General features: G+C 38.5%; 3 protein-coding genes and 1 long non-coding RNA gene across 4 annotated transcripts in view; 3 read left to right on the forward strand and 1 right to left on the reverse strand.

Annotated features, from left to right (window-relative positions):
- The first annotated feature begins 100 nt into the window (after positions 1 to 100).
- Positions 101 to 5,161, forward strand: LOC124307544 (uncharacterized). The gene is made up of 12 exons (XM_046769330.1): positions 101 to 1,058; positions 1,278 to 1,583; positions 1,784 to 1,972; positions 2,066 to 2,176; positions 2,276 to 2,388; positions 2,552 to 2,696; positions 2,788 to 2,879; positions 2,971 to 3,205; positions 3,445 to 3,771; positions 3,920 to 4,079; positions 4,424 to 4,563; positions 4,661 to 5,161. The coding sequence occupies exons 1-12, from the start codon at positions 1,016 to 1,018 to the stop codon at positions 4,723 to 4,725; spliced, it is 1,926 nt and encodes a 641-aa protein (XP_046625286.1). The 5' UTR covers positions 101 to 1,015; the 3' UTR covers positions 4,726 to 5,161.
- On the forward strand, positions 4,950 to 8,433 carry LOC124307545 (uncharacterized). The gene is made up of 12 exons (XM_046769332.1): positions 4,950 to 5,058; positions 5,258 to 5,560; positions 5,676 to 5,764; positions 5,854 to 6,013; positions 6,093 to 6,217; positions 6,374 to 6,584; positions 6,657 to 6,816; positions 6,875 to 7,020; positions 7,103 to 7,265; positions 7,351 to 7,562; positions 7,719 to 7,834; positions 7,972 to 8,433. Exons 1-12 carry the CDS (start codon positions 4,950 to 4,952, stop codon positions 8,089 to 8,091), a joined length of 1,914 nt encoding a protein of 637 aa, XP_046625288.1. The 3' UTR covers positions 8,092 to 8,433.
- Positions 8,434 to 8,589: 156 nt separating this feature from the next.
- LOC124307539 (eukaryotic translation initiation factor 5B) overlaps positions 8,590 to 26,239 on the forward strand; it is a 55,152-nt gene continuing 37,502 nt past the window's right edge. Inside the window, exons 1-13 of the mRNA XM_046769313.1 lie at positions 8,590 to 8,805; positions 9,233 to 9,495; positions 9,576 to 9,758; positions 9,850 to 10,133; positions 10,211 to 10,409; positions 10,534 to 10,872; positions 10,954 to 11,160; positions 11,256 to 11,692; positions 11,804 to 12,021; positions 12,152 to 12,354; positions 12,487 to 12,752; positions 12,842 to 12,923; positions 13,011 to 13,192. Of these exons, the coding sequence (XP_046625269.1) occupies positions 8,759 to 8,805; positions 9,233 to 9,495; positions 9,576 to 9,758; positions 9,850 to 10,133; positions 10,211 to 10,409; positions 10,534 to 10,872; positions 10,954 to 11,160; positions 11,256 to 11,692; positions 11,804 to 12,021; positions 12,152 to 12,354; positions 12,487 to 12,752; positions 12,842 to 12,923; positions 13,011 to 13,192 (2,910 nt within the window). The 5' untranslated portion in view covers positions 8,590 to 8,758. The remainder of the gene's footprint in view (positions 8,806 to 9,232; positions 9,496 to 9,575; positions 9,759 to 9,849; positions 10,134 to 10,210; positions 10,410 to 10,533; positions 10,873 to 10,953; positions 11,161 to 11,255; positions 11,693 to 11,803; positions 12,022 to 12,151; positions 12,355 to 12,486; positions 12,753 to 12,841; positions 12,924 to 13,010; positions 13,193 to 26,239) is intronic.
- LOC124307551 (uncharacterized) lies at positions 12,441 to 16,761 on the reverse strand. The gene is made up of 2 exons (XR_006908835.1): positions 15,882 to 16,761; positions 12,441 to 12,731 (listed from the first exon to the last, which is right to left on the reverse strand). It is a non-coding gene; the product is annotated as an uncharacterized LOC124307551 (long non-coding RNA).

A 26,239-nucleotide genomic window follows, 5' to 3' on the forward strand; every position in this document is an offset into this window, starting at 1 on the left:
TCAAAAAGGCATAATATAACTTATTCTATTTCCTAACATCTAATGATTTGTCTATTGCTGCTTCTTATCTATGAACTGTTGCCACGATACTTTTTTTTGGATCAAAGTATTGATGCACAGAACTCAGTTTTTACTATTAAAATCGTAAATATAGAAATCATTATCATTTGACGTAACTAATGGGTATGCAAATACACAAAATGAAATAAAAAATAAAAAATTGTTACATAATTTCTCATTATCAATATTTCAGTATAACAATACACATCCCATATTTTTGCTTTGATAAAGTAACCCATTATATTTTATTCAAAGTGTAGATATCCTCATTAGTGGGAAGAAGTGCCTATCTTAAAGTATATGCCGATAATCTTGATGAAGGCAATTGATTTCAAGGCAAAAATATAATAATCAAGTTCACGTTAGATATTGATGATAATACGATAATCAGACAATAGTTAAATTACAGTTATATCAGGTTTGGCATAAGTTTATAAGCAAATGTACACGTATAATTTGTCTGTGATTTTCAGATTACCGTCCTATCAATAAGTATTTTATCGCAGGTTTTATTAACACGACTATTACACATGATATTATATACATATTATCACTTGATTTTCTGAAATTGTAGTGAACTGTACTGATAGTACCATGTTCATAATCAATAGCAAAAAGACTTGGAAAGTCTCTAACACTCTATTGATGGTGAATGCAACAATAAACCAGTAAACGAGACAATAAAATTTATTGCCGTACAGAGTTATATCAAGAATCATGCTACATGATAGTTAAAACTTCATGATCTAACACCTGGCAACAGTACTAGGCATGTTGCGTGCGTGATAAATATCAGTCCATGAAGTAGGTTTAAGATTTTAACACTGAGTGGGGACAACCGAATGATAGATATATGAAGTGCCAATCATAAATTTGTGAAAGATACTTTGCACTCTGATCAGTTATCATTCAGTTACCTACACCATTCAGGGTACATTGTACCATTATTGTCACAATGTGGCTACCAGTGTCATTACTCATAGTTTCCCTGGTCGCTGGTATGTAGGAATTCAATCTAAAATATTAATTAAGAAAGTAAAATCGTTGAGCCAATTGAACATATTGTTTAGAAACTTTAGAAACTATTTGTTAGCACCGTTTCACATGTTATTATATTTTCTTCACCTTCGGTTCAAATTTCTGTTCATTCCAAGCCTTAAAATCAGTGACTCAGACCAATTTTACTGTATTCACTATTCCATGTCCTTTTTAAACAGGCCAATGCCAGACGATCGTCGAAATCGATGTTTCTGAGTCAAGGGCTTTCCAATACAGTATCAGTAACACAGAAATTGAAGATTGTCGTGTCACACTGCCGAGTGGAGATACATACGAACTGCTACCTAATGACACTCTTATATCGCTGGTCGATGAGAGGTACACAGTCTCCAGCTCTGATCAAACTGTAACGTGTGGTCTTTCCATCGATGCCACTACTTTCTCAGATAGCGGATCATATTTGTTGAACATAACAGATACAGATGGTGTTTCTTACCAAGCCAACTACGTCTTGCGAGTTCAAGGTTCGTATTGTTACTATCGCTTAAATATATCTTAGACTAGTTGTACCTTACTTTGTGATCTAAAAAATGACTTATCTCAATAATCCTAATCACTGTATTGTGCGTGATAGTAAATAAAAAGATGCCACTTTAGAATACTTGAATAATAAGGGGATAAAATCGAAACATGAAATGTCATCATTTTTCAAATCTCGTTACAGAGAGGACTTTCATTTGGCCATCAAGTACAATTGATCTTATCGCCACTGGATCAGTGTATATATTTCTTCCAAACATTGAAGAAACTGTTCAAAATTGTTATGTAACTCCCCCTGGGAGTGAGGAAGTAGAAGTGAAATACGGTGCCACAGTTAGCAGCACTATTACACAATGGAGTCCCAGTTCAAACTGTAAGTATATCGTATATGAAAAAAGAACATTTTCTTTAATTTAAACTCACAATCAGCATTGCACTGATCTTTAATTGTAATGAATTTCTACAGCATGGTGTGGTGTAGAGATTATGGATGTCAGCAGCGCGGGATACTGGAAGTTGACAGCAGCTGTAAATTCCACCCATCATTATTACAACAGGACTTTGTTAAAGCCGCAAGGTAATTAGACAAGTTTTTTGAAAACTAAAGTTAGATGACTAGAAATTTTCAGATTGAGGAAAGAATCGTTGTAACCAACTATTTATAAATGTTTCTTAGATTCTTCAATTCTGACTAGTACTTCAACGGTTGTTACTTCGGCTGTAGGTCAAAGTTTGACCAATTATATTGGTCACCAGAATGCCAGTTATTGCCAATTGACAAATCCGCAAGTAAGAAACTATAACTTGCGCACATACATAATATATGTGAAATAACTTACATAAGTTAATTGACCACTCTATAAAAATTGTTACTGCTATATCGACGTTTCATGCATTGACCTTTAATTATAGTTTCAAACAGAAACTAAACAACATTCCTAATGTAATTTAGGGAGAAATCGAACAAGTAGTGGCTGGTCGTTGCAGCTTCAATTTATCGATGGTTACCACTCAACATAATGGAACTTGGATAGCTTCTACAGGATTAAAGGGGTTTGCTACTGAGATAACGGAAGAGATTGACTTGGATGTTGCGGGTAATGCCTTTAAAACACTGTAGAAAATCTTGTATAGCTTGAAGCACAACACTCTGGATGAAAATTTATTGACTAATGAATTCTTATGTAGCAATCTCATACATCTATGCTGCATCTTCTGAGAATGAAGTTATCAGTGGAGCAATTGATCTGTATTGCAGAGTTGATGGAGTGGAAAGCGAGGTAAAAAGAAATCAATCTTCATCTGTGCAAAGTATTTCCTGTTTTTAGCACGTGAAAAGGACCTTGTCATATTTGAAATGTCCTATTTCAGGTCTGTCGGTTTGTATCCCCAGACGGTACCGGTGTCTCTATGGTAATTGGTGTAGGTAATGAAAAGTATGCACCTTATTACGATCCTGACGGGTTGTACACGTGTGGTTTGACTATCTTGGAGTTATCCAGCAATGATTATGGAACTTGGACGTGTTATACCGGCACCGCAAGTGACTTGAGAATAGGATATATTTCAGTTACAGCGGATGAAACTGAAAACGATACCACCCGATGTACGACCACATATTGATACTGATAATCTTTTCCACAACATCCTCAATACATAGATAATTGGTGAACTAATTTTTAGAATCAATTCAATCTTTCGAAATTGTATACATTACCTCCTTTGATATTCAGATCTTTGTGAATAATTATTGTTCATTTATGAAACAATAAGTACACAACATTTTATAGAGTGTGTAAGCAAATCATTGTATGCTGTAACAAGAATTTTCCCATTTATTTCTAGCCTCGAGCTCTTCGACTACGTCGATCTCGGTTTCGGAGTCGTACACGGCATACAGTGTTTACAACGAGTCTTTAACATTGACCTGTAGTGCTTTAACAAGTCTGAACTATTGCTGGTTCAAGCATCCGAATGGTTCTTATTACGCAGCTGTCCCTGATGCATCTGATAATGGGTTATGGGTTTATTCTGGAAATGGCTTGTCCCTTGGTTCGTGTGCAATCACTTTTACATATTCAACATATAATGATACTGGGACTTGGACATGTAACATGGGTATTACTGGGCAACCGACAGATCTCAGTGTCGATATCACCGTTAAGATAACATGTAAGTATTTGAATCATACACTAGTTATCTAGTGTGATGAAACTTCTATTAGAAATGTTACTTTGCTAATCAGTGCATAATATTATTTGCAGATCTTCACCTTCTGTTTTAATTTAAATAATAATTTGCTACTTTTAAAACCTTGCAGCAAGCGCTTTGGCAGCTACATCTATTGAAGAAAGTGATGGTAATGCAGTTGTTGTGTGTACTGTTTTGAATACCACAAAAGCATTGTCCTACTGTCGTTTTATTAGGCCTGACGGTGTTGGCATCAATGCTCTGTATGCTGATAGCGACTCTAGATATAGGTGAGTCTCCAATTAATAAAAAATTGATTATACGAATTATCTTCAGAAAATGAATTTTAATCTTATCTGGCTTAGTTTGAATGTAAGTGACACATTTACATCAACAGTATCATCACAGTAATGCGATGTCTGCAGATTGATCTCACATGTTCTTATCTACTTGTACTTGTATTGAGCGTTGTAGAGTAAATCTTTTAATATTGATCTATCGATTCTCACGTTTTAAAAAGATACTAGGTGTTAATCGTATACCTAATTTATACTATGAAATATAAACTGTTTTCAAACAGCACACACTGGTTTTGTAGTAGAATACATTCGATTACATTGGTTCATTATTCCAGCCTGACCGGAACTCCTGCCCGAGGAACATGTGGCCTTGCAATCTCTGAAGTTGAAGATGTTGATATAGGGACATGGGTTTGTGCTGGAAGACTAGAATCTTACAGTTCTGAAATTTCCGATACATTCAGCCTGAGTTCAGGTAAACGTTCTTCTACGCGATAAAAAACTAATGTATCGACATGTATCCAAGTTCCTTGAGCATATGTTTGAAACTAATGATATTTTCTTTCTTTTAGCATCGAAAATTGGATTCAGCTTACTTCTGCTAGGAACTACTACACTCAAAACTTTCTTTTCCTGAGTCCGTTTGCTTACGTTTTGATTAGTTTTGAAATCTGTGTAATTTTCACTTCATTCTCGATGAAATAAAAGTGATTTACCCGGTATGTCTAAAGATTACTACACGTTTGAAAGCTAGGATGAGGTTGGCATGTCTGTTCTTTTGATACATTGTTCTTGTGTAACTGATAAATATAGGACATTGTGTAGATTAAAAGTTGGGTACGGTAAACGAGTACATAATTGATGCATTTTCTACTCAGCATTGCGTTGGAAATGGCACGACCAGCATCAATGGTTTCTAAAAACTACCTAACGCTAAGTCTTGGCTTTGCCGTTTTTACTTCTGTGATAGGTAATTACGTATATTAAGGTATCAGCAATTGTAAAATATGAATTTTGCGTTACGTATCACACTTACATGACAGATTAAATATATATTGCCACACAAATACGGATTATACATTTTTTTTTTTTGCGATAAAAATAATTTTCAATCATAAATCAAATATATTATATGTTGCAATCACTAACTTTAAGCGTAATTATACTAGCATCAGATCTAAGGCGTATCTTACCGCTGGATTTGAAAATTCGAGAAGGAGAAGATCTTCAGCTTCGGCTGACAAGTGCATTACCTAACACGGTGTCGTGCTATGTAAAGACACCGTTATTAACAAGCTTTAACCTCGAGAGCGGAGAATCTGACAGTTCGAACAGAATAAACTACTGGACAGAGAATGGGGAATGTGGCGTTAGAGCACGAAGTGTATCGAAAGATGATACAGGAAGGTGGAGACTTACTGCTAAAAATGCTAGTCATACGCTTGTAGATGCAACGTTCGTCGAGGTCTTAGGTAAGTAACTTATATGCAGAAACTTTGAATTAGCTGAACCAAGTGATTATGGAAAGTAATCGATCGTAATAACCAGAATAAAAATAACTGAGCGTTGTTGTGTCATTAATTTTAGATAAAGTGAGCGAGTCAGAGAAAAGTTATGATATCGAAAGTGGCTTAGAATACACTCTGATGCTTAAAGAAAACACCAAGTATTGCTCGGTAAGTTATATTATTTCTTTATGACCGAGAAAAATTTTTATTTTTAATTTTAACCGGACTTAATTACATGAATCTGATTGTGGGTACAGGTTGACCAACCTCATTCTGAAGTGACTCTCCTCGTAGGTGGGGAGTGTAAAGTTGAACTACAGCAACCTACCGCTGCCATTCGGGGCAACTGGAAGGCAACAACAGGAGTAGTTGGTCAATTGCAGGAAATACCTGCTAAGGTGGAACTAAATGTTTACCGTAAGTCTCGGAACATACACATTTGTCAAGTAGCGTCTTGTTACTGAAAAATTTTCTAACACTATGTTATACCCTGTAGAAGACCAGCTTGCAGTTGGATATGTAATACATCATGATTCCAATACCATAAATGCTTACTGCAACCTTAGGGATAGTGAAAAGGAATTGGAGTTTTGTCGATTTGTACGACCTGACAGCACACAGGTATTTATTACCGCTTGCGACAATACATAGAATTTCACCAAAAGAACGAATGGACACGATACGACTTGCTTCGTTGGGCTGCTATTAATTTTGGAAATATTTGATATTTTGGTTGTTGAATACTGATTTGTGAAAGTTTATAAACGTGACTTTCAGACAGGCTATCAATTGAGTGAGGGCTTACACAGCGGAAGGTACGGGTACTATGGAGCAGGACTCAAGAATGGCGAGTGCGGTATAACAATTGAAACGCCCACGCAGGAGGATTATGGGCAATGGCAGTGCTCTGTTGGTGTTAAGGATGAAGTCCCATTTGGTACCTACGTTCAGATATCAAGTGGTACTAATCGTGCTGCAGTTATTAGAGGTAAATTGGAGAATGGGAACTGACGACACAATTATGTAAATAAAGATATCAGTGAAACAAAATTGTTTTTAGGCGAAGCTTTACCAACAGAAGCAACAGCTACTTACGTACATGGCAAATTACAGCTCAGATGTGAAGCTAATGTCCCAATAAGTTACTGTTGGTTCCTCGGACCAGATGGCGAAATTTTCACACCGACCCAATCACTGCAGCAAGAAGACCTACCATACAAGTATTAATCTATACCACTGCGATATTTTAACTTTAACTAAAATTTAACTTTTTCACAGGTATATTGGTAACGGATTCGGGAAAGGGCAATGTGGTATGGAGATAAAGACTGCAGAAGTTAAACACGAGGGACAGTGGACATGTCACATGGGTCCTAGTACACCTGGGTTTGAACTAATATCCACTATTGATGTTGCGGTTTCAGGTAAGATTAACTTGAAAAATCTGAATATTATGCTTTCGACAAAGCAATCAAAACATGCATAATTTTGAAGTTTAAATTTCAGAGACACCTCTGGCAGCAAAGAATCGTCACATCAGTACTATAAATCAACGAACTTTGACCTTAGAATGCAGGACTGTTCCCGAAAAAATTTCTATCAGTTATTGTAGATTCCTCATGCCTGATGGTACCGGAATTCATATAAGTGATGAAATATCTGAAAATAAGTAAGAAATAATACGTGATCAAACGGGCGTCAGACTATTTGTAACAAGCACGAGTGATGTAATTATATCTGTGCATTATTTACAGTCCATTGTTACTTGGAAACGCACATTATTCATTTTATGGCGATGGCTTGCGATTAGGTGGCTGTGGATTGAAAGTCGATAGGATATTGCCTAAGCACTTAGGCACTTGGACTTGTGCTGCTCGTCTAGAAGTTTCGATAAACAATAGCGAAGTATTTGACACGATCGTCGTATCAACTACAGAATCATCATCACAAAACGCTGCTGGAGAAGGTGCAGGTCTTATTTAGTAATGTTTATAAATATCAGTTTTAGGAAAAGTCATCTTTTCAGCCGAAGATGATTTTATTTTTTTAATCATTAGTAACTATGACATACGCTGTTTTAAAAGAATGCGTTAATCTATAATAATTTTTTTTGTAACTATAGAAAATCTAACTGCCAGTGCAACTGCTGGTATAGTATCTGGAGTACTAATCTTGGCAGGACTTCTCGCAGCAGGATCTGTGTACACGGTGAAATGGATTAAGGCCAGACAATCGCAGGTAATTTGAATGTCTTGACAATGTGTAAAAATTATAAAATTTACGAGCTATATAATCGGAATTTTTATGAGAATTATATTTCTACATAAGCAGATTTCACATGCAAACTTTATATGATTGCCTTTATTACGTTTCAGGACAATACCAGCAGACTAGAAGTAATTTCTGTATCCACAGACGAATCCAGAAGAAGTTCTAGTTCAACGAATTCTGGCATTAGTTTAGCAGACATGGCACCTCGCAATGGACGGGCATAAGTTATCGGATTGTAGTATAAAAATACGAATGCTTTTGTTAAAAATTGAGAACGGCTAACAACTGAAATCCCCGAAATTTTTTTTTTTTTTTGTTTTATCGTTAAACTAAAGTGAATAAATCAAATTATCGTGCAATGCACGGATTGATGAAAGTTTCTTCAGAACGACAAGTAAACGAATGAATGACTTAGTTTCGTTTTACAGCGGCGTAAAATCATTTTTTTTCTCTGCCATTCTTTAATCAGTCGCATTGACACAGCCCGGAATAATTTTCGAATATAGCTTATAAAAGTATCAAGCTAACTTTTGAAACGCTTTGATATCGCGTCATGCGATGCTCTTCTAATCATTTTAAGTTCAAAAATGGCGCCATGCGCACCGATCGATAGTCCATCTGAAGTTGGCTTCAACGATTGTGTGTATGCGACTGTATCCGATAGGTGCGATAGCACGATCAAAGCGCTGCCCATGTGGTCGAAAATCGGTTACCTTCGTACCCGTGAGGTTTCTCTCTGTTACGGTCACGTTCGTCTTCGAAGAAAAAACCGGTGCCTGTGCCGTTTTTTACGGAAGGAAAATTTTATTTTCATGTTGCAAAAACCCGTGAATTCAGACAAATATATCAGCAAGCGTAAAAAGATTGTCAAACAGTGCGAACGAGATCAAGATGGGTAAAGCAAAGAAAGGAAAACGAGCTGGCAAGGAGGAGGAGATGTGAGTTTATTTTCAGACAGATTGCAGCATTTCTTGTGCCTTGAAGGTCGACCACTTAGATCTTTCTCTTTTATTATTTAATTTCTAATGCCACTTATCGTAAGAAATGACTTGTGTCAAAAATTATTCCCATAACCAATGGTCAAACTTTCTCTAACCAATCAAGAAACATATGTTAACTTCGTTGCATAGGTTATGTTAGATGCTAACAGCAACACAAACCTATTTATGTCTGCAATGAATACTGGATTTCTATTTCCTTTGCAAACCTTCTCGAGCAGTCGATACTTCCTGTGGAATTGAATAAAATTCAATTTTACAATTCAATCTATTTATTTCTCACTATTTACTCTGTAAACATTCATCCTACGATACAGTTCATCATGTCCTAAGATGCAGTGGTATTATTTGTTCTCTGAATTTGCAGGGACAGTGATGTCGACGTAGAAGATCAAACCATCGAAGAGCCTGTGAAAGCAAAGGTCAAAGGAAAAGATAAGAAAAAGAAACAGGGAACTGATGCAAGTTCTGAGAAGTTTAATGAAAAAAAGAGGGATGAGTCTACTGATGAGTCCGAAGATGAAAAACCTAGGGCGAAGGGAAAACCTAAAAAAGGAAAAAAATCACAAGATTCAGATGATGATTTTGAAATGGAAAAGCCAAAAGTTGTGGCTAAAGCAAAGGCAAAAGGCAAGGCATTCAATTAGTTCAAACAATTCTGGACTTGCTTTGTACCCAAACGCTGATTGCAACTTTATTTTTGACTCTAGTTCCAGCTAAAGCTGGCTTTGCTCTTCTGCAAATGGAAGGCGATGATGATGATGATAATGATGACGATGAGGAGGATATACACCTGAGCGACGATGATTCTGAGGAAGCTGTTAGCGTGAAGAATACTAAGCTGCAACAACAACAAAAGAAACAAGAGCCTCAAGGAAAAAAAGGAAAAAAAGGTATTTACTCAATTGTTCAATAAGGTATCTTAATAAAGCCTTAGTTTTACGATTTTTATCAGCAATCCAGAATTTTTCCGATATTCGATAGGTAAAAAGAAACGTAACGACAGCGAAGAAGACATTGAGAAAGTGCTGGCTGAATTAGAGCTTGAATATTCTGGACAAAAGAAAGAGTCGGCAATTGTAGAAACTGTAACGGAAAAACTTCAAACAACGAATATATCGAAGAAAGATATCGAAGAAAAATATGAAAATAAGGAAGATGAGCTTAATGAGAATGAAGGAGAAGGTGGAACTGTGAAAACGGCTGCTCAGAAAAAAAAGGAAAAGAAAGAACGAGAAAGGCAAAAGAAGTTAGCCCAGAAAAAAGCTGTGAGTAATCCCAAATTGCATTTAAGAGTACTTGATTTTTCGAAACGGTTTAATCTATCAATTACTTTACATTACAGGAAGCGGTTAAAAAATCCGAAGGTGTCACTTTGTCACAAGAAAACAAAACGACGGTTGAAGTGATACCCAAACCGACTGAAGAAAAGGTTGATCGTACAGAAAAAGAAACGGATTTAGTTGAAGGTGACGATGATGGTGGTGAAGAAGATAATAAGAAGAAAAAGAAAAAAGGTGCCAAAGAAGATCCAAAAGACAAAGGTATTACTGACTACAATATAGTTTCTGTAATAGTTACAAAGCTTGTGTCTCATATTTCTTCTTGTATGCATTTACTGGTTTATCTTGTTATTGTAACTTCTGCTTACATTATATTTGTTTACAGACAAAGGGAAAGGTCCTGGCAAGAAAACTATTGCTGCAATGCAAGAAGCTTTGAAAAAACTCAAAGAGGATGAAGAAAAATTGAGACGTGAAGAAGAAGAGAGAATTAGGGAAGAAGAAATGCGGGAAAAAGCGAGATTAGAACAATTACAGTTGGAACAAGAGAGGAAGGAGAAGAAGAAACTAAAGGAGAAACAAAGAAAAGAACGGTTGAAGGCAGAAGGAAAACTTCTAACAAGCAAGCAGAAATTAGACAGGGCAAGAGCGCAGGCGATGATTGATGCTCTGAAAGCAAAAGGTGTAGATCTGCCAGATGTTGGTGAAAAGAAAGCACGGCCAGGTGAGCAAATATTCTAATGCTTTTGAATATTCGAACCCCCTGAATGTAGAGTACTTAATTTAAACAATATTCAATATCTAGGTACCCGAGTGAGACCCAGCAAGGTGAAGCAACAGCTGAGTACCGAAGAAAAAGAGAAAGATGAAGAAAAAAAATCAGAGAGCGTCGAAAATCCAGATCAAGTGCAAGTGGAAATAGTAGATCAGCAGTTGCCAGAAGAGCCTAAAAAAGAAGCTGAGGTTAAGGACTCTTGGGATGCTGAATCTACAGAAGAGGAGCAGGAAGAAGGTATCTTACGCTTGTTTTAGTTCATTTTTCCATATTCTAAACTTCACAGACACGTTATTTCACAGTTTCTTTAATTTCATTTTTTGTTATTGAAGATCAATTTGAGGAAACGTCGAAACCGGAAAAACCAACAGCGCAACAAATAGCCAAGTCCCAGCAGTCACCGGGCAAGAAGGAATCGTCTGCAAGTGAATCTGAGACTGTTAGCGGTAGCGAATCTGAAACACAATCTGAATCTGACGATGACAGTGAACCTGATGACAAAAAGACTGATGCCGAACGTAAAAAAGAACGTGCCAGAAACAGGATACAAACTCGCAGAATTGAAGCAGAAAAGAAAAAAACCCTAGACAACCTTCGAGCAGCTGTGGTATGCGTACTGGGGCATGTAGATACTGGGAAAACGAAAATTCTCGATAAACTTAGGAGAACAAATGTTCAAGACGGGGAGGCAGGTGGTATTACTCAACAAATTGGTGCAACCAACGTACCGATAGAAGCCATTCAAGAATCTACGAAATATGTCAAAGGCGTAAGTTTTTTCAGTACCATGAATTTTAACGGATTGTCAATGAGAGTTTTGATTTTTATCTTACGGAAAGGTATTCTTATGAAATGTATTAACGAAATTTCTGTATTTTAGTTTGCAGACAAAAAATTCAAGATTCCCGGTCTTCTGATTATAGACACACCTGGGCATGAATCGTTTAGTAATTTGAGGAACAGAGGATCATCACTCTGTGATATCGCCATCTTGGTCGTTGATATAATGCACGGACTGGAACCGCAAACAATTGAAAGTATTAATTTGCTCAAAGCAAAGAAGTGCCCGTTCGTTGTTGCTCTCAACAAAATAGACAGGTAAACAATGCATAGATCAGAAGTTATTTGAATCATAGAAATTGCCTTGATTCTTCCTATTCAATTCGATCAAACTTTCCAAACCGCTATGAAATCTCTGCCTAACATTACGTGACTTTTTCATCATCAGATTATACGATTGGCAAACAATGAGTCGAAAGGATGTGCAAGACGTTATAAAAAATCAGGCGCCCAATACACAACGAGAATTTGAAACAAGGGCGAAGGAAGTGGTCGTTCAGTTCGCAGAGCAGGCTTTAAACGCAGCATTATTCTATGAGAATCCAGATCCTCGGAGTTACATCTCTTTAGTGCCAACCAGTGCCGTAACGGGTAATATGTAATACCGAACTTAAGTTTTGAGTCGTTTAATTAAGTTTACGTATAGTGAAATATATATTTCAATAATTGGAACCGAGTTTCAAATATTTTTTATTAACGTTCACAATTTTACAATATCCACAGGCGAAGGGATGGGTAATCTTCTCGGGCTAGTGGTCGACGCCTGTCAAGGACCTCTGGCCAAGCGACTGATGTTCAGCGAAGAGCTGCAGGCAACCGTTCTTGAGGTTAAGGCTCTCCCTGGTCTCGGGACAACGATCGATTGCATTCTTGTAAACGGCACGTTGCGGGAGGGAGATACTATGATAGTCGCCGGTACAGACGGACCAATCGTGACGCAAATCAGGTCTCTACTCATGCCACAACCCCTGAAAGAACTCAGAGTGAAGGTAAGAAGTTGCAAAAGTCGGGAAATTTCGAAATTCATATTTAGTAGTCTACTTGTCTCTATTGTTTGTTTTTTTTTTCATTATTTTAGAATGCCTACATCGAGTACAGGGAAATAAAAGCAGCTCAAGGAGTAAAAATAGCTGCTAAGGATCTAGAAAAAGCAATAGCAGGTAAAATTGTTTATAAATCTGTGTGATTAAATTTACAAAATAATTTATGCATTCCGAAAAATAATTTTCTCGCGAATTTCTGCTCAGGTCTGAATCTCCAAGTTGCGCAAAAACCAGATGAAGTTGAATTATTGCGAGAAGAAACCGCCAGGGAACTCACCAGTGCTTTAGGACACATAAAACTCGCCGAACGAGGCGTCTACGTCCAGGCTTCGACCTTGGGAGCTCTGGAAGCTCTTTTAGATTTTCTAAGAAGCAGTAAAATTCCGGTGAGTTGAAATATGTTTTTAATTGTTTTCTCTTAAAATGTGGACTTTATCGTAAATGCCTCACATTCATTGTCCTACATACATCACTTCCGTGAAATTTTTGTTGATATACTTCGAATAATTTCTCTCGTCGGACGAGAATCCGACGTTTATATCAACCGAGAATGACACGAAATTGCGAAACAGTGCAATCTATACCGCCAGCTTATTATAAATAACATTCCCTGAACGCTAGGTCAGCTACCCTCATTCACTAAGAATATAATAAATTCCTATTAAAATCTGCGCTTCACTGGTAGACTAAAAAAATACCAATGCTGTATTTTTGAACATGGACGAACCATCGTCAGCGAGATACGTAAATCTGTACGTTTCCGCGACAATTATTAACGGAGTTGCAGGTATAAGGTATTTAAAATTCGATGTCTCCAAAGGTGCACCGAAACAAATCTAGTATTTTTAAAAGTGAAGTAATAGTAATAATTCTATTAAAATATAGTGAAAGATCGAGCGTTTAATTTGAGAGGTACGAATTTCTGTAAAACTTTTTCCTGATTCCAGATCTACAGGTCGTGTTACGGATCTGAATCACGTAGATATTCGTATATAGGTGCGTAGATGCGCATAAAATAGGTGCATAAAAGCGTTGAGATTGAGCCAGTCGGTCAGTCAGTAAGTCAGTCAGTCAGTCAGTCAGTCAGTCAGTCGCCCAACGGACAGGGTAGCCGAGCCAGCAATGGCAACGCTAGAACGCGGGGCAACCACCAATCAGCCACTTCCTTCTTAACAGTTTAGCAGGATACGGCTCGTTGCTTGCGCACAGTAGTTGCGGCTGTGATCTGCCACGTCGGCAGCGACCAATGCCGCTTGTAAAAAGAATGTTTATAGCTCTCCGTGTGTACCTTGTCGGAAACAAATCTTAAAATTTTATTGTACACGCGTTAGGAGCGTCACGGTAATCGGTCATTGTTACATGACGCCTAGGAATATCATTTCTCGCCGGCTTTACAAATGCTCGAGAAACTTCTTTGAACGAATATCGGTGAAAAAGAACGAAAATTCACTCGTATATCGTACATTTTTTCCTCGACATGGTATATCATTTACATGTACAGCGGCCTCGTTGGGTATTATTTTTCTTCTCCCACTGCGGAGCTTTAAACGGCTTGTAAGCCAGATGCCCCGATTTTCCTGAGCTATGATACGCGTTTCGATGTAGCTGGCATACGTATGCACATACATACATACATCCTTAGTCTGTCTAATTATAATATCCTAGATCGTGAGGCGTGCGTCGCGACGCCACGTGTTACGTTGAGTTTTGTTGTGCGCCGTAGTTGTACATACATATCCACATTGCAAGCATGCATGGATAGTCGAATGGTTGAATGGATGGATGGATGGATCGATGGATGGGCGTAATATTCCGTGACAAATACCCACTGCTGCCTAGATATCGTTAAACGCATCTGTTTTTCCTCTCTTGTCATTCTGTTTTCTCATAATTTTCCATACAACACGAGCTAATCTGCAATTGCAAATCGTTGGACCGCGGTCTAACCGACGCAGCAATTACGCGACTGCGCATCTACGATTGTTAAAACATTACGAAGAACAACAAGGAAATCGTCAACCTCTGTAAGGATCGCTCCTACAGATCCACGGGTTCGCTTGTGTGACGTTCGTATCGCGTTCGCCCGACACTCTCTCCTCTCTCACACACACACACACACACACACACACGACTTCGCAAAGTCAGTATGTGATACAGCGTCGGCTCTCGACTGTCGTAGTTGGTTGCGTGTTCGAACGAACGAACGGTCGGGGGAGTCGTCCTTGCTCAGGTTATGAATGGGTTCCCTCCCTCCCTTCCCTCCCTTCTCTCCCTTCCTTCCTTCCCGCCGGCTCGTCTCGCCCCCCCCCCCCCCCCCCCCCCTCGTCCCACTATGATGGTCATTCTGTTCTCGTGGTTCGTGACGTCATACGGCACGAGACACAACACAGACACACACACACATATGCATGGTGGATTGTTTGTGCCGGTAGGCGGAACGAGGCCATCCTCTCTTTACCGAAACGCAAAACGCACGATGTTATAGACGTATAGACGTACCTCTGAAATCTTTCCCTCCCTACCCCGTTGCCTCGGTACTTGGGCGAAGATGTTTAATGTATGCCACGTTTATCCGGATGTAATGATAATAATGATGATGAGAATAAGAATAATAAATTTATACGACGAGACGCGGTGTTTTGCATGAAAAGTTTATACCGCCACCGCTTCGCAACCTTGAGCTTGAAATAATTGTTATTGTTCGTTGAAAGATGATGATGATTATGATGATGATCGGCGGATGTCGCAACAATGTGTAGGTGAATAAATATAATGAAATGATTGTCTGTCTTGATCTTCAAATGTAGAGTTGCATCGAAGTTATTGTTATTCTAGTTATATTTCATTATCGAATTTCCATAACACGTGTGTATAATGTACGCGTACAACTGGTGAATTGTTAAAACAGAGGACAGACTAAAACCGGGATAATATATCGCTCGAGAGTATCACTTTTCGCAATGGATTCGTTTTACGTCGAAATTAAAATTTACAACAACTTCTGCCCTTTTTTACTGTATTTTTTCTTTTTTATTTTCTACGTATCATCCGTGTATTAAGAAACAAAAAACCTACCAGCTGCTAGTCGCTCGGTATTTTTGTTCGGGCTTCGACCGTATATGTCATACGCGCGTAAACGTACGATATACCTATACGCACTTCCGGTTCCGGTTCCGCTTCCGCATCCGGTTTCGGACGTGTCAACGTGAAACAACGTGACGTTCGTCAGCACTAGGACGTCACGCGATTCAACGACATATTATGTCGTTCCACTTCGCCAACGTTGTGTAGTAATTTATCTCTCATTATTTCCTGACACTAAACAAATTTTCGCATCAATATTCGTACACGCTTTGTGACGATACACGACATTTTTCGAAAAATAAGACGGGAGACATTTTTATATACCGAAATTTTTAATAGGTACACATACGCACGTACACGCATACGTTTGAATTTTACTTGCCGACTTTTGCTCGGCGATACGCAACTATATGTGTTTATTTTGTTTATATAAAATTGTATGTTTCTCGTCTTGTTTGTTGCGGCATACAAACTGTCGTTGGACCATAGACCTTGCATACGCCGTGCTTGCGCGCTACGCGAGCGTGCTTGCGTGTATCTATTTATATGTATGTATGCACATGCGTATACCATATCACACGTATACATATAATACCGATACGTGTATTATGACTGCTCAGTGTTTTTTTTTTTTTTTAATCTTTTTCTTTTTCGCGTTAGCTTTGTATTTTTTAATTTATTTATTTTTTTTTCTTCTCTTCTCTTCTCACACGCTCTTCCGTCGCTCCTCAGCGAGCGCAATTATCGTTTCCGGTTTTCAAGTTATTATCTATCGCAACTCGTCAATAAACACACAATTCCTAAACGATGCGTAAATACATGTACATATATTGTACGTATAATGTAAGATATAATGGCAATGAACACGATCGGCAGCATACGTTTGATTGATCTTGAATTTTTTTCTCTTTTACTTTTTTCCTTCTTCGTCTCCAGTCCCCACCATCATGGCATTGCTTCCCATGTCGCGTTCAACATTAATACGCGCTAGCCAGCTGACGATGAATCGTGCCTCAGAGAAAAATGTACCTACGTGCATGTGCATACGCTTAATTATATTAACGAACATGTGTTTGTCGTAGGTGGATAAACTAAGTATATGCATGCGTGCGCATGTGCATGTGATGATAATAATAACAAGCACGCGTACAGGTTTTGTCGTCGCGTTCATCTTTATTACTATGCGAATTATCGACTTCGTTCGCTGGCTGAATGCAACTTACAATCAGACTCCGAGGTTGATGCCGGTTGGATGAAATAATACAAGTATTACTTACCGCGTGCCATTCGTCACGTAGTATAAACTGCTTACACCGGCGGACACGCGCTTGTACGACGCCAATTGCTTCCTCTTGATATTATTAGTTGTACATAAGAGATATCGCATGCGTATAATTAACTTGCGACGATTATTCACCCGTAACATATCTATAATTATGTGTACAGCGTATATGCGAAAACTCGCGATAATGATAACTCGTATTTAAGTTGAAATATGTTTTAAACAATCAGCATTCGCGAGTATTGGAAACTTTCAAACATCCAATTTAACGACTACGTTTCTCAATTCATACTCGTATGGATACCTGTTACGATTAACCGTCTCTGCTTGTTTCGAAACATTCGCGGGTGGGAAGATTCAAAAGGAAACAAAGAGAGAGAGAGAGAGAAAAATCGATGATCAAATTCGACGTTGTCAAATGAAACGTGGGCAAAAACGGTGATTTCAATTTGCCCTGTGCAGCATATAACGCGTGTTATACATACATACGTACACCTGTATACCTGTATATGCGTATATGTTGCGCAAACGAATCGAAAGAGATGCAAAGGTTGGCCCCTCGTGTGATATTTGGGACACGTGTGAAAACGGGTAACGCACGCGCTCCTCCCTCCCTCCCTATACAATATTTATATGCACAGTATACGCATGCGTGTGTAATGCGTAACTATATATAGACACGGACTATATTGATAAGGTGATAACACTCGAAGCGATAATATTTAATGTTAGATCCGCCGCCAGTATACGTGCACATACGCACGTATATAATACCTATATTACGTATAATACGGGGTCGAAATTATATCTCGAAGCAATTTCAATTCCATTCTCATGATTCCCCCTCCCTCTCATCCGTCTACCCCCTCCCTTGTTTCGTCCTCCAGTTTGCTCCGATCACGGGACCGAGTTGTTGAGTTGTTTTAACACATGAATGAATATAAACGAATGAACGAACGAAAGTCGTCCCCCACCAACCTCTCTCTCTCTCTCTCTCTCTCTCGTACACCGCGTGCACCCGTATTATAAACGAGGAAGATATTCCTGAATGGCGACTACCGCACGTGTTAGTCGATCCTCGGATACGGTCTATATACCTGCGAACATATACGCCCATATACATATAATCTTACACGTATGCGGTGTGCCTGATATATGTATGTATGCACGTACATAGGCGGGTTGGCAAACGTAAATACATGCGCACGTGGTATATGCAAGTGTAATATCATAGCGGTGAACGGTGAGTAGGAGGCAAAAACGGCTGTATATGCGGTACATGTGTCGTATACATTCGTAGGTGTATATCGTATACAGGTGTGGGGGGGGGGGGGGGGTTAAACGCCTTTCAAACGTGGTGAAAAAGAGGATGGCGCTAGCCGAGATCGGGAAAGGGAGGGAATGATATTGCTAGCGAGAAGACGAGGGGAGAGGCTTGGCTGTAATACAAATGTAATAAGAAAACGCAAATGCGCGAAAAAAGAATTGAAAAAAAAAAAAACACACGAACCGTTCAACGATTGATCAGGTTTGATTATACGAGAAAAAAAAATGTCAAGTCGTTGTATAATTCATAACGCCCAGATACACACAATGGCGAATTCGGAATTTACATTAGGAATGTGTGTGCGCGCAATGTGTAAAAAGAATAGCTACCGAGGTATTCCGAAGGTGGTGAGGGGCGGGGAAGGGGGGGTGGAGCGCCGGCGTCGTCGTCGTTCCTAAATCGACTTACCTCAACGTAAAGATGTGTGAGTGTGTGGATTCGCGTCGAGGTGATACGGCGTGGATAGCGTTATAAGGAGGCCTTGGGGAGGGATCGCGATATCATTGGAATGCCTTTGCGCAAATTGTATGCAAATATGTACGCAGGTATACACATGTACGTGCATACGTAGATAATATTTCCTATCAATACGCGGTGTTATACAATAATTTCACGTGTAGGTATGTGTGCGATGCGTATATACACGTGCGTACTTACGTGTGTATACAAATTATATATGCGTGTCGATACGTGCGTGTATGGAACGCGGAGGCCGCTCGCCTTGACACAATCGCGAATTATTGTTGTTATTCTTATCCTACGGTACATACGAACACGAGTGTTTATATAAATTTTCAATATACACGTGAAATTTATACGCACACCACGCATCTGCATCGCGGCTTTACCTCGCATATATTCTCGTATGTATGGTAAAACAGTGTGCATCGAAGAGTTCGGAACTACTTTCGCAAGAATTTTAAAACCTGTATATTACGCTCGTGTTTAGGCATACGTATACGATCGTATATACAGTCGGTATATCTGAGTTGCGCGGTTGTAACTTTTTTTTTTTTTTTTTATTAATTAACCTTTTGCTCAATTCAAGTTTTATCGCGATCTATGATTTTCCCCCATCTCAATTCTTTGGGTATAAATTAGCAGCCGATTTGTGCAAAGGAATGCTATTTACCTGTACAGGTACCTGTATTTAGTCTGTATAACACACGTATAAACGTAATTATGGATATGACGTTACTGCAACTTTCAAAGTGAAATTCTTTCTTTTTTAATACGTACACTTTTAAATACGTTAATTTTTTATCGTCTTCAATACGCATCGCTTGCGAAAATTATTACAATTAGATTAAATACACCTGTGCTAACTTTGTTAATATTTGTTACCCGCGTACTTTTGTTATCAACTTTTACAACGTGTGTAAGCGGCGGCTTAAAGGCCATATACATTTATGTATACAATATATAGATATATTTGCAGTATGTTATAACGGAAACAGAAATGCGGCCGTACGAAAGCGGGGCAAAAAAACTAGTGCTCGGATATCACGATCCGGAAACCAGACGGTTGGACTGAGTCCGTCTCGAGTGTCATTCTTCCTTCTTTTCTCTTTCCCTCATTTCCGCATCTTATCCTCTCTTGTTTCTTACCCCGTATACGTACACACTTAACCCTTTTAGTCGCACATTATTGTGCCGAGTCGACTTTTATAACAAGATGGTATTCGTAATCAGCGACCCCAAAAACTTGTAATTTATGTAAAACGTGTGTATATGTGTAGAGGGTTAATTTTATTGGCTATTAATTATTCCTTCAATTTTCGCGATTTTTTTCAATCAATTTGTTCCTATAACAATAATAATTTACATTATATCGCAATAATTACTATTATGCTGTCAGAAATAGAAAAGGACCGCTAAGGAATATGTTTTCAAAATTCTTTAAATACACAGAAGAATGCGTGTAAAATGGGCGGTAAGAATACTTAGAATTATGACTCAAATGATTATAAACCGTACGTCGGTCAATTTTATACATGTGTACGCGTATATCTTGAATATCTTGTGCACCGAAAAGCACATTTTACAGTCGGATGTCGCAACAGCCTCATGCGATTAACATTCCCACCGATATCGTATCGCTTTATATTTGTATTAAAATATTCGTTGTACGCACGGTGCGATAGAAAAGATTGCTCAATTCACATTTCCAGCGCAGAGAAGAAAATAATATCATCGAAAGGGAAATTTACTCCGGGCAAAATATCTAGGCTTGAATTTTTCGTCTCTCTTCAGACTTTACAATGGTACATAATATCAACGCAGTTACCTACTCGACGTTCGAGTATTTTTAACTTTTTATCATATTATATTAACGTACCTCTGTAATAAAAAGCCTCGTACTCGTTGTCCTCTTCGTGTAATATTCTTCTTCTGTATCACGATTCGTGACAAGGTGACATTCTCCCGGCGACCGCGGCTTCGGACTTACGCATTCACGAGTATGGCGTAAGCCCGTAATATGCATGCCGCATGCGGTAGACGGGCTTAAAACACTCCGTGATACTTTTAACGTCCGACAAGGACCGGCGAACAAAGCTACACATATGCACGACTCCTCCGCTCGCTACGCAGCTACGTACGAAATCATCCCGAAATCCACCCTGACATAAAATCTACCTACATACGTGTGAATATGTACGATCGAAATCTTTCCACGATAAAATCACGCGTGCGTTGTAAAATTTACTTACAACGGCTATCGTCGTGCGATGTACATATATATGCGGTTTCTAATTGAAAACGTAACGTGAACAGGCACTAATTACTAATTAATAATTAACCGCTCGAACAATTGAACGGCAGATTACAACGCGGTACATGTATAATACCTACAATAATTATCATCTTCTCGATCTCCGCAGCGTAACTGCACAGCCATGCAATTAATATACATTATACTGCGGATTCGAAACGCCGCGTTACTATTATTATTGTTGTTGTTATCGTTATTATAGTTGTAATATACGCTGCGGGTGTTTTTTTTTCTTTCCTTCTTTTTCTCGCAATTAATTGATCGCGTTAAATTGCAGGTACAAGCTTTTAGAACGTGATGTGTGATATATATATATATACATATGGCAATGCGTGGTGAAATTTTCGTAACAATTATTTTTCGATGATTATATACTGTACTAGCGGTATTAAAGACCGTATGATGATAATAATTATATCTTACTCGCACGTATGATTCACAAAGATTTTGCAACGATTGCAATCTAGTTGTACTGCGATGAGAAGAGAAAAAAGGAAAGGAAAGATAAAATTCGAGATTATACCAGGACACAGGTATTATTGAACCCTGCGGCGGCTTCAGGATTATCGATTGATCGTTTCGGCTACCGGAAGTCACCGGTACGCACGAACTTCCCTGCATTGTGCGCGGCTCCTTCCATTCACAACGCCTCCGATTCTTTCGTTCCTAAATTCTGGAATCTTGGGAGGCGAATAGCGTGAGAGCCGATTAGTTTCCGCTATGGAATTTTCACCGTAGGATACACCGAGAGAAGCGTTTTATTCACCGTTAATAAAAGTACATTTGGATATAGCGAAGTAATGGTTTCGTTATTATTATCAAAATTTTAGTTCAGTGAAATTTGATTTGTTTGTTGTGTTTTTTTTTTTTTATTATTTTATTTCCTTCCAACTACAAACAAATTTCTATCGATCATTATTTGGCTCAACTAGAATTTGATGATAATAACGAAAAATTTATTTCGTTATATCGAAATATTCGTTAACAGTGAACAAAGTCTTTTCTCAGCGTGAGATATTTATAACTACTAAAACAATTCTCGAAAACTTCGTTAAATGTCATTTATTTCGAAAGATTTGGAAATCGTTTGCGGATATCCGGTAGATTATAGCCGGTAGGCTTTATTAATTTTCGGTGTTTTCTTCATATTATTCACCTCGCTTCTCGTCCATTCGCTTTCACAACTCCGCGGGGCAGGATTCCTTTCGAACTTGTTGTATAAACTCCAGAATGCAGCAGGTGTACCGAAATAGCTGTATGCCAATCAGCGATTTTCATTCATTCGTGCATGCATGTATGAGACATGACTTGTATCTTCGTATCCCAAGCCGCAAGGATTTCCCTCTCTCTCTTTCTCGAGTCGCAATCGGGAGAACGAGAAGGAAATAAAGGCATTCAAACGATATGTATGAGGAAATTTTGAAGAAAAACTTACTGCAGCATGTGCGTAAGGCGAGACTTTCAAAAATTTATGCGAGTTCACAGAAACGGAAGAATTGCCATTTTTCAGCAAATCAAGTCCGGCAGAATAATATGATGTATGCAATTTTAGAGTCTCAATTTTTTTAATATACTACAATATTTATAAATTTGCATTACTTATGATTTCTGAAAATCAACATGTCTTACGCGTCGTGATATAAAAATCTGCAATAATTCTCATACGTATAAATATTTGAATGGTGCCAAAAAAAAAATGTGCGCGTAATTACTTCACGTACGTACATAGTAACATTATCTCTTGACGAGTAAAAATTGTCGAAAAATCAGGAAACAAAGGATTGGCAAAATCGGAATATAACCGCAGCAGCGTTCGCTTCTGTCTGTTCATTGATTCACGGCATCCGACTCGCTCGCTCTTTCGCGTCCTTCTCTCCTCGGTTAGGTTCATTCATTCGGCACCCGATCGACCTGGCAGCTGCCTCCTCTCCTCCCTCTGCCAAGGCAAATTATCTCTGCGACGCTGAACCCATTTACTACCCGGAGGGCCAGGTGATGATTCCGACGAAGAATGTCTGCCCGTTCACTCTGCGCCCAGGATATATACCGTGATATAGGTACGTAGGTGTCTCTCTGTGTATATATACATGCACATGGATAAACTTGCGTACCTATGTAAGAATATCGTGTGTGTGTGTGTGTGCGTGAATATGTATCTCGTGCCCGCAGGTAAATCCACATATTTACGTACACATGTGTGTCTGTGAAAAGACGGCAGATGCACGTGCCAACCTGGCAGACCGGCTACAGGAATTATTGTAAGCCGCTTTTCTCTTTCTTTCTTTCTTTTTTTTTTCTTGACATCTAGATCGACTTCACTTTTGACTCATTGTTGAACGAGAAAATTTGAAGCACACGCAATCGTATCTCGTTTTTGAGTCAGCTCTACCCGCGGGGATAAGTCACTGAAAGAAGTCGTGTAAATTTAACGCTCGGAAATGAAATTGTACGGTACGAATTGTAAATCAAGGTAACTTGACTGAACGAAGTTTTTTTTTTTAAATACAACGAGGCATCTATAGGGATTAATGAAATTATTGCTAATCGCTTGAAAAAACTTGAATCACCGCACGATTGCGGTGAACTGATCGTGTGGTAATATGGCTGGAAATTATTGGAATCTTTAAAAGTTTCGCTGCAATCGCGAAATTTTTTGACATCAAGTTATTCGGGGATTTTTTTGAGATCTATTGTTATTCTATCCCATACGGATATCAATGAAAATCGCACGGAACCCTCGGAAATCAATCGAAGTCAATGATCAACGAATTGGAATCATTGAATGACGCGTCGGATTCGAAGTCCCCTTTTTAAGAAGATCAAAATACCGATTAAATTGACTTTTTCTACAGAATTATCGATTTATTTTGCATCATCGCGAGGGGGTGTTTCACCGGTGCGCTTTAGTTGTGAATATCCTTCGAAATGATTTCATAATCTCCGAAATCACACTGAAATTCGTGATATTAGAATAAAATTCTGCATTAATAATCATCAAGGTGATCTTTGATAGTTGTGAGAAATCATTTGGGATTACAGGAATCTCTGTGTAACCTCGAGAAATCACCAAAAAAATCACATAATCAAAGTAAAATTTATCTGTCACGTAATCTCTCCATAATAGTAACTAATCACGAAATACGCAATCATTGCGTCAATTTTTTTTACGGTGAAACAATATTCAAGTGTGTGTGTTTTGAAACGAATTTTTATTCGTGACGGTGTTTTTTCTATCTTCTTTTTTTATTTATCACGATCCGGATGCGGGATAAGAAGAAGAGACGCGCGCCGAGTAGCTCGCACTTCCTTTCCCATGCATAACGTGTCGAAACTGGGCATCGTTCTCATTGCTGGTATTCTTGCACGGGATACGAACTTAGGTACAATACATACACGGTGTACAAGACAACGTATAAAGGCACAGACAAGGAAGGCAAGGAAGGAGTTCGTTTCCACAGTTAGTCTTCCTCATTCGTGCAGACGGAAGATGAGATATCATGTACACGCTAAGTGACGTTGTGTAAGTTCCTTATACGCGTATCTTCCTCTTTTTGCCCACTTTCGTTGTTGCTGTGGATATGTGGATGCAGGTATTCGTTCCACTCTTTGGGCGTCATTGTGTTTGTCTGATACGTTGTCATATTGCTTGTAGTGCGTAATTCTTCCTGCACTTCGACCAAGTATGTGGAAAGTCTGTCTTGAGGAACATTCGACTTGTACGGTGTGGGCCAAAAAAAAAGAAACTAATCTTATATTTCGAAATCTTAGTTCCTTCAATATCATTGTAAAATTTTTAAAATAGTTATTAACTTAAACCTTCTTTCTGGCGAACGAATTGAACTAAGATAACTTAGTCCTCGAATCATGATTCTAAGGATCGAAATTACGTTGAACGTACTTTAATATTGATTTTTTATTTTAGTCTCCCAGTGACTTTTTCAAAACACATTTTTCCAAGAGCGTGTATCTCAGCGGTGAATAAAGATTTTTCAAATTTTCAAACGCGACACGAAAGATTCAATCTTCTTGTTTCAAGCAAAATTAAGTTTTCGAAAATCGGCCAACGCGTTCGGATTTTATTCACGTTTCAAATCAAGTTCCGTTTTTGTTTGGCCCACCCTGTATATTATACCACGTAGTGTCTCGTATTCACAAACTGATCTCTACGCAGTGATATAACCCTGCGATGTGAAAATCTCTGACTCTGAATCTCTTTGACTCTTCGAAACAAGCGTTTTTCATTTCGTTGTTCTTATTATACTTATTTTTTTTTTTTTTCTTTTCTTTTCTTTTGTCTTTGTTTTATCTTCTTCCGAAGATGTGACGAGGTGATCGGGATCCACTCTGTTATTAAGTTCCTTCCCGCATGCGGCGAAAGAATTTTAGTCCATTACAACGTACGTAAAGAGGAAACGGAAGAACGGTTGTTCTTTTGAAAAAGAAAAAATAAAGAATTCTCCGAATCGTGGTAAAGTAAAAATTCACATAGCATAACAGACACATGCGCAGTGATCCGCGGTGGGAGGAAAGGAAACCAGCATCTCGAATCTGCATCCGGTTGTGTTTTCTGACTGTATTTATTACACGGACGAGGCTCGTCTCCGTTTCTCCGCCATCAATGGACCGTGACTATTACAGTATTTTACTAGAACGGAGGTACGGACGATGAGTCGTGGTAAAAGTATGCGGCGATGCCGAGTGAATCGCTGCATCCTTTCATCTTCTCTTTCCAAATTCCTTCGCCCTCTTACACTCCTCTCAACCCTTTGACCGCCGTGTTGTAGCGTATTTGCTACAACGACTAAACGGCTATTTTTGAAAATATCTTCCTCGATTACAATTTAAAAATTTTGAAATAGATTCGACAAATAGCAACGCACTCCGAAGAAAGTATTTACCACCGAATAATTTGATTTGAAAAATTCTGTTGCTAAAAATGGTAAATTTTCTTAAATTAAGACAAAACG

The sequence above is a fragment of the Neodiprion virginianus genome, chromosome 6 (genome assembly GCF_021901495.1).
Source record: "Neodiprion virginianus isolate iyNeoVirg1 chromosome 6, iyNeoVirg1.1, whole genome shotgun sequence".
NCBI classification, from domain to species: domain Eukaryota; kingdom Metazoa; phylum Arthropoda; class Insecta; order Hymenoptera; family Diprionidae; genus Neodiprion; species Neodiprion virginianus.

What these genes read in the sequence shown, in the direction of transcription:
- LOC124307545 (XM_046769332.1), top strand. Translation starts at nt 4,950, where the DNA reads ATGCATTTTCTACTCAGCATTGCGTTGGAAATGGCACGACCAGCATCA. An exon ending in AAAACACCAAGTATTGCTCG is followed by an intron (nt 5,765 to 5,853) that starts GTAAGTTATATT and finishes TTGTGGGTACAG; the next exon opens with GTTGACCAACCTCATTCTGA. An exon ending in TATTGATGTTGCGGTTTCAG is followed by an intron (nt 7,021 to 7,102) that starts GTAAGATTAACT and finishes TTTAAATTTCAG; the next exon opens with AGACACCTCTGGCAGCAAAG.
- LOC124307544 (XM_046769330.1), top strand. Translation starts at nt 1,016, where the DNA reads ATGTGGCTACCAGTGTCATTACTCATAGTTTCCCTGGTCGCTG. An exon ending in GACTTTGTTAAAGCCGCAAG is followed by an intron (nt 2,177 to 2,275) that starts GTAATTAGACAA and finishes AATGTTTCTTAG; the next exon opens with ATTCTTCAATTCTGACTAGT. An exon ending in GATAGCGACTCTAGATATAG is followed by an intron (nt 4,080 to 4,423) that starts GTGAGTCTCCAA and finishes TCATTATTCCAG; the next exon opens with CCTGACCGGAACTCCTGCCC.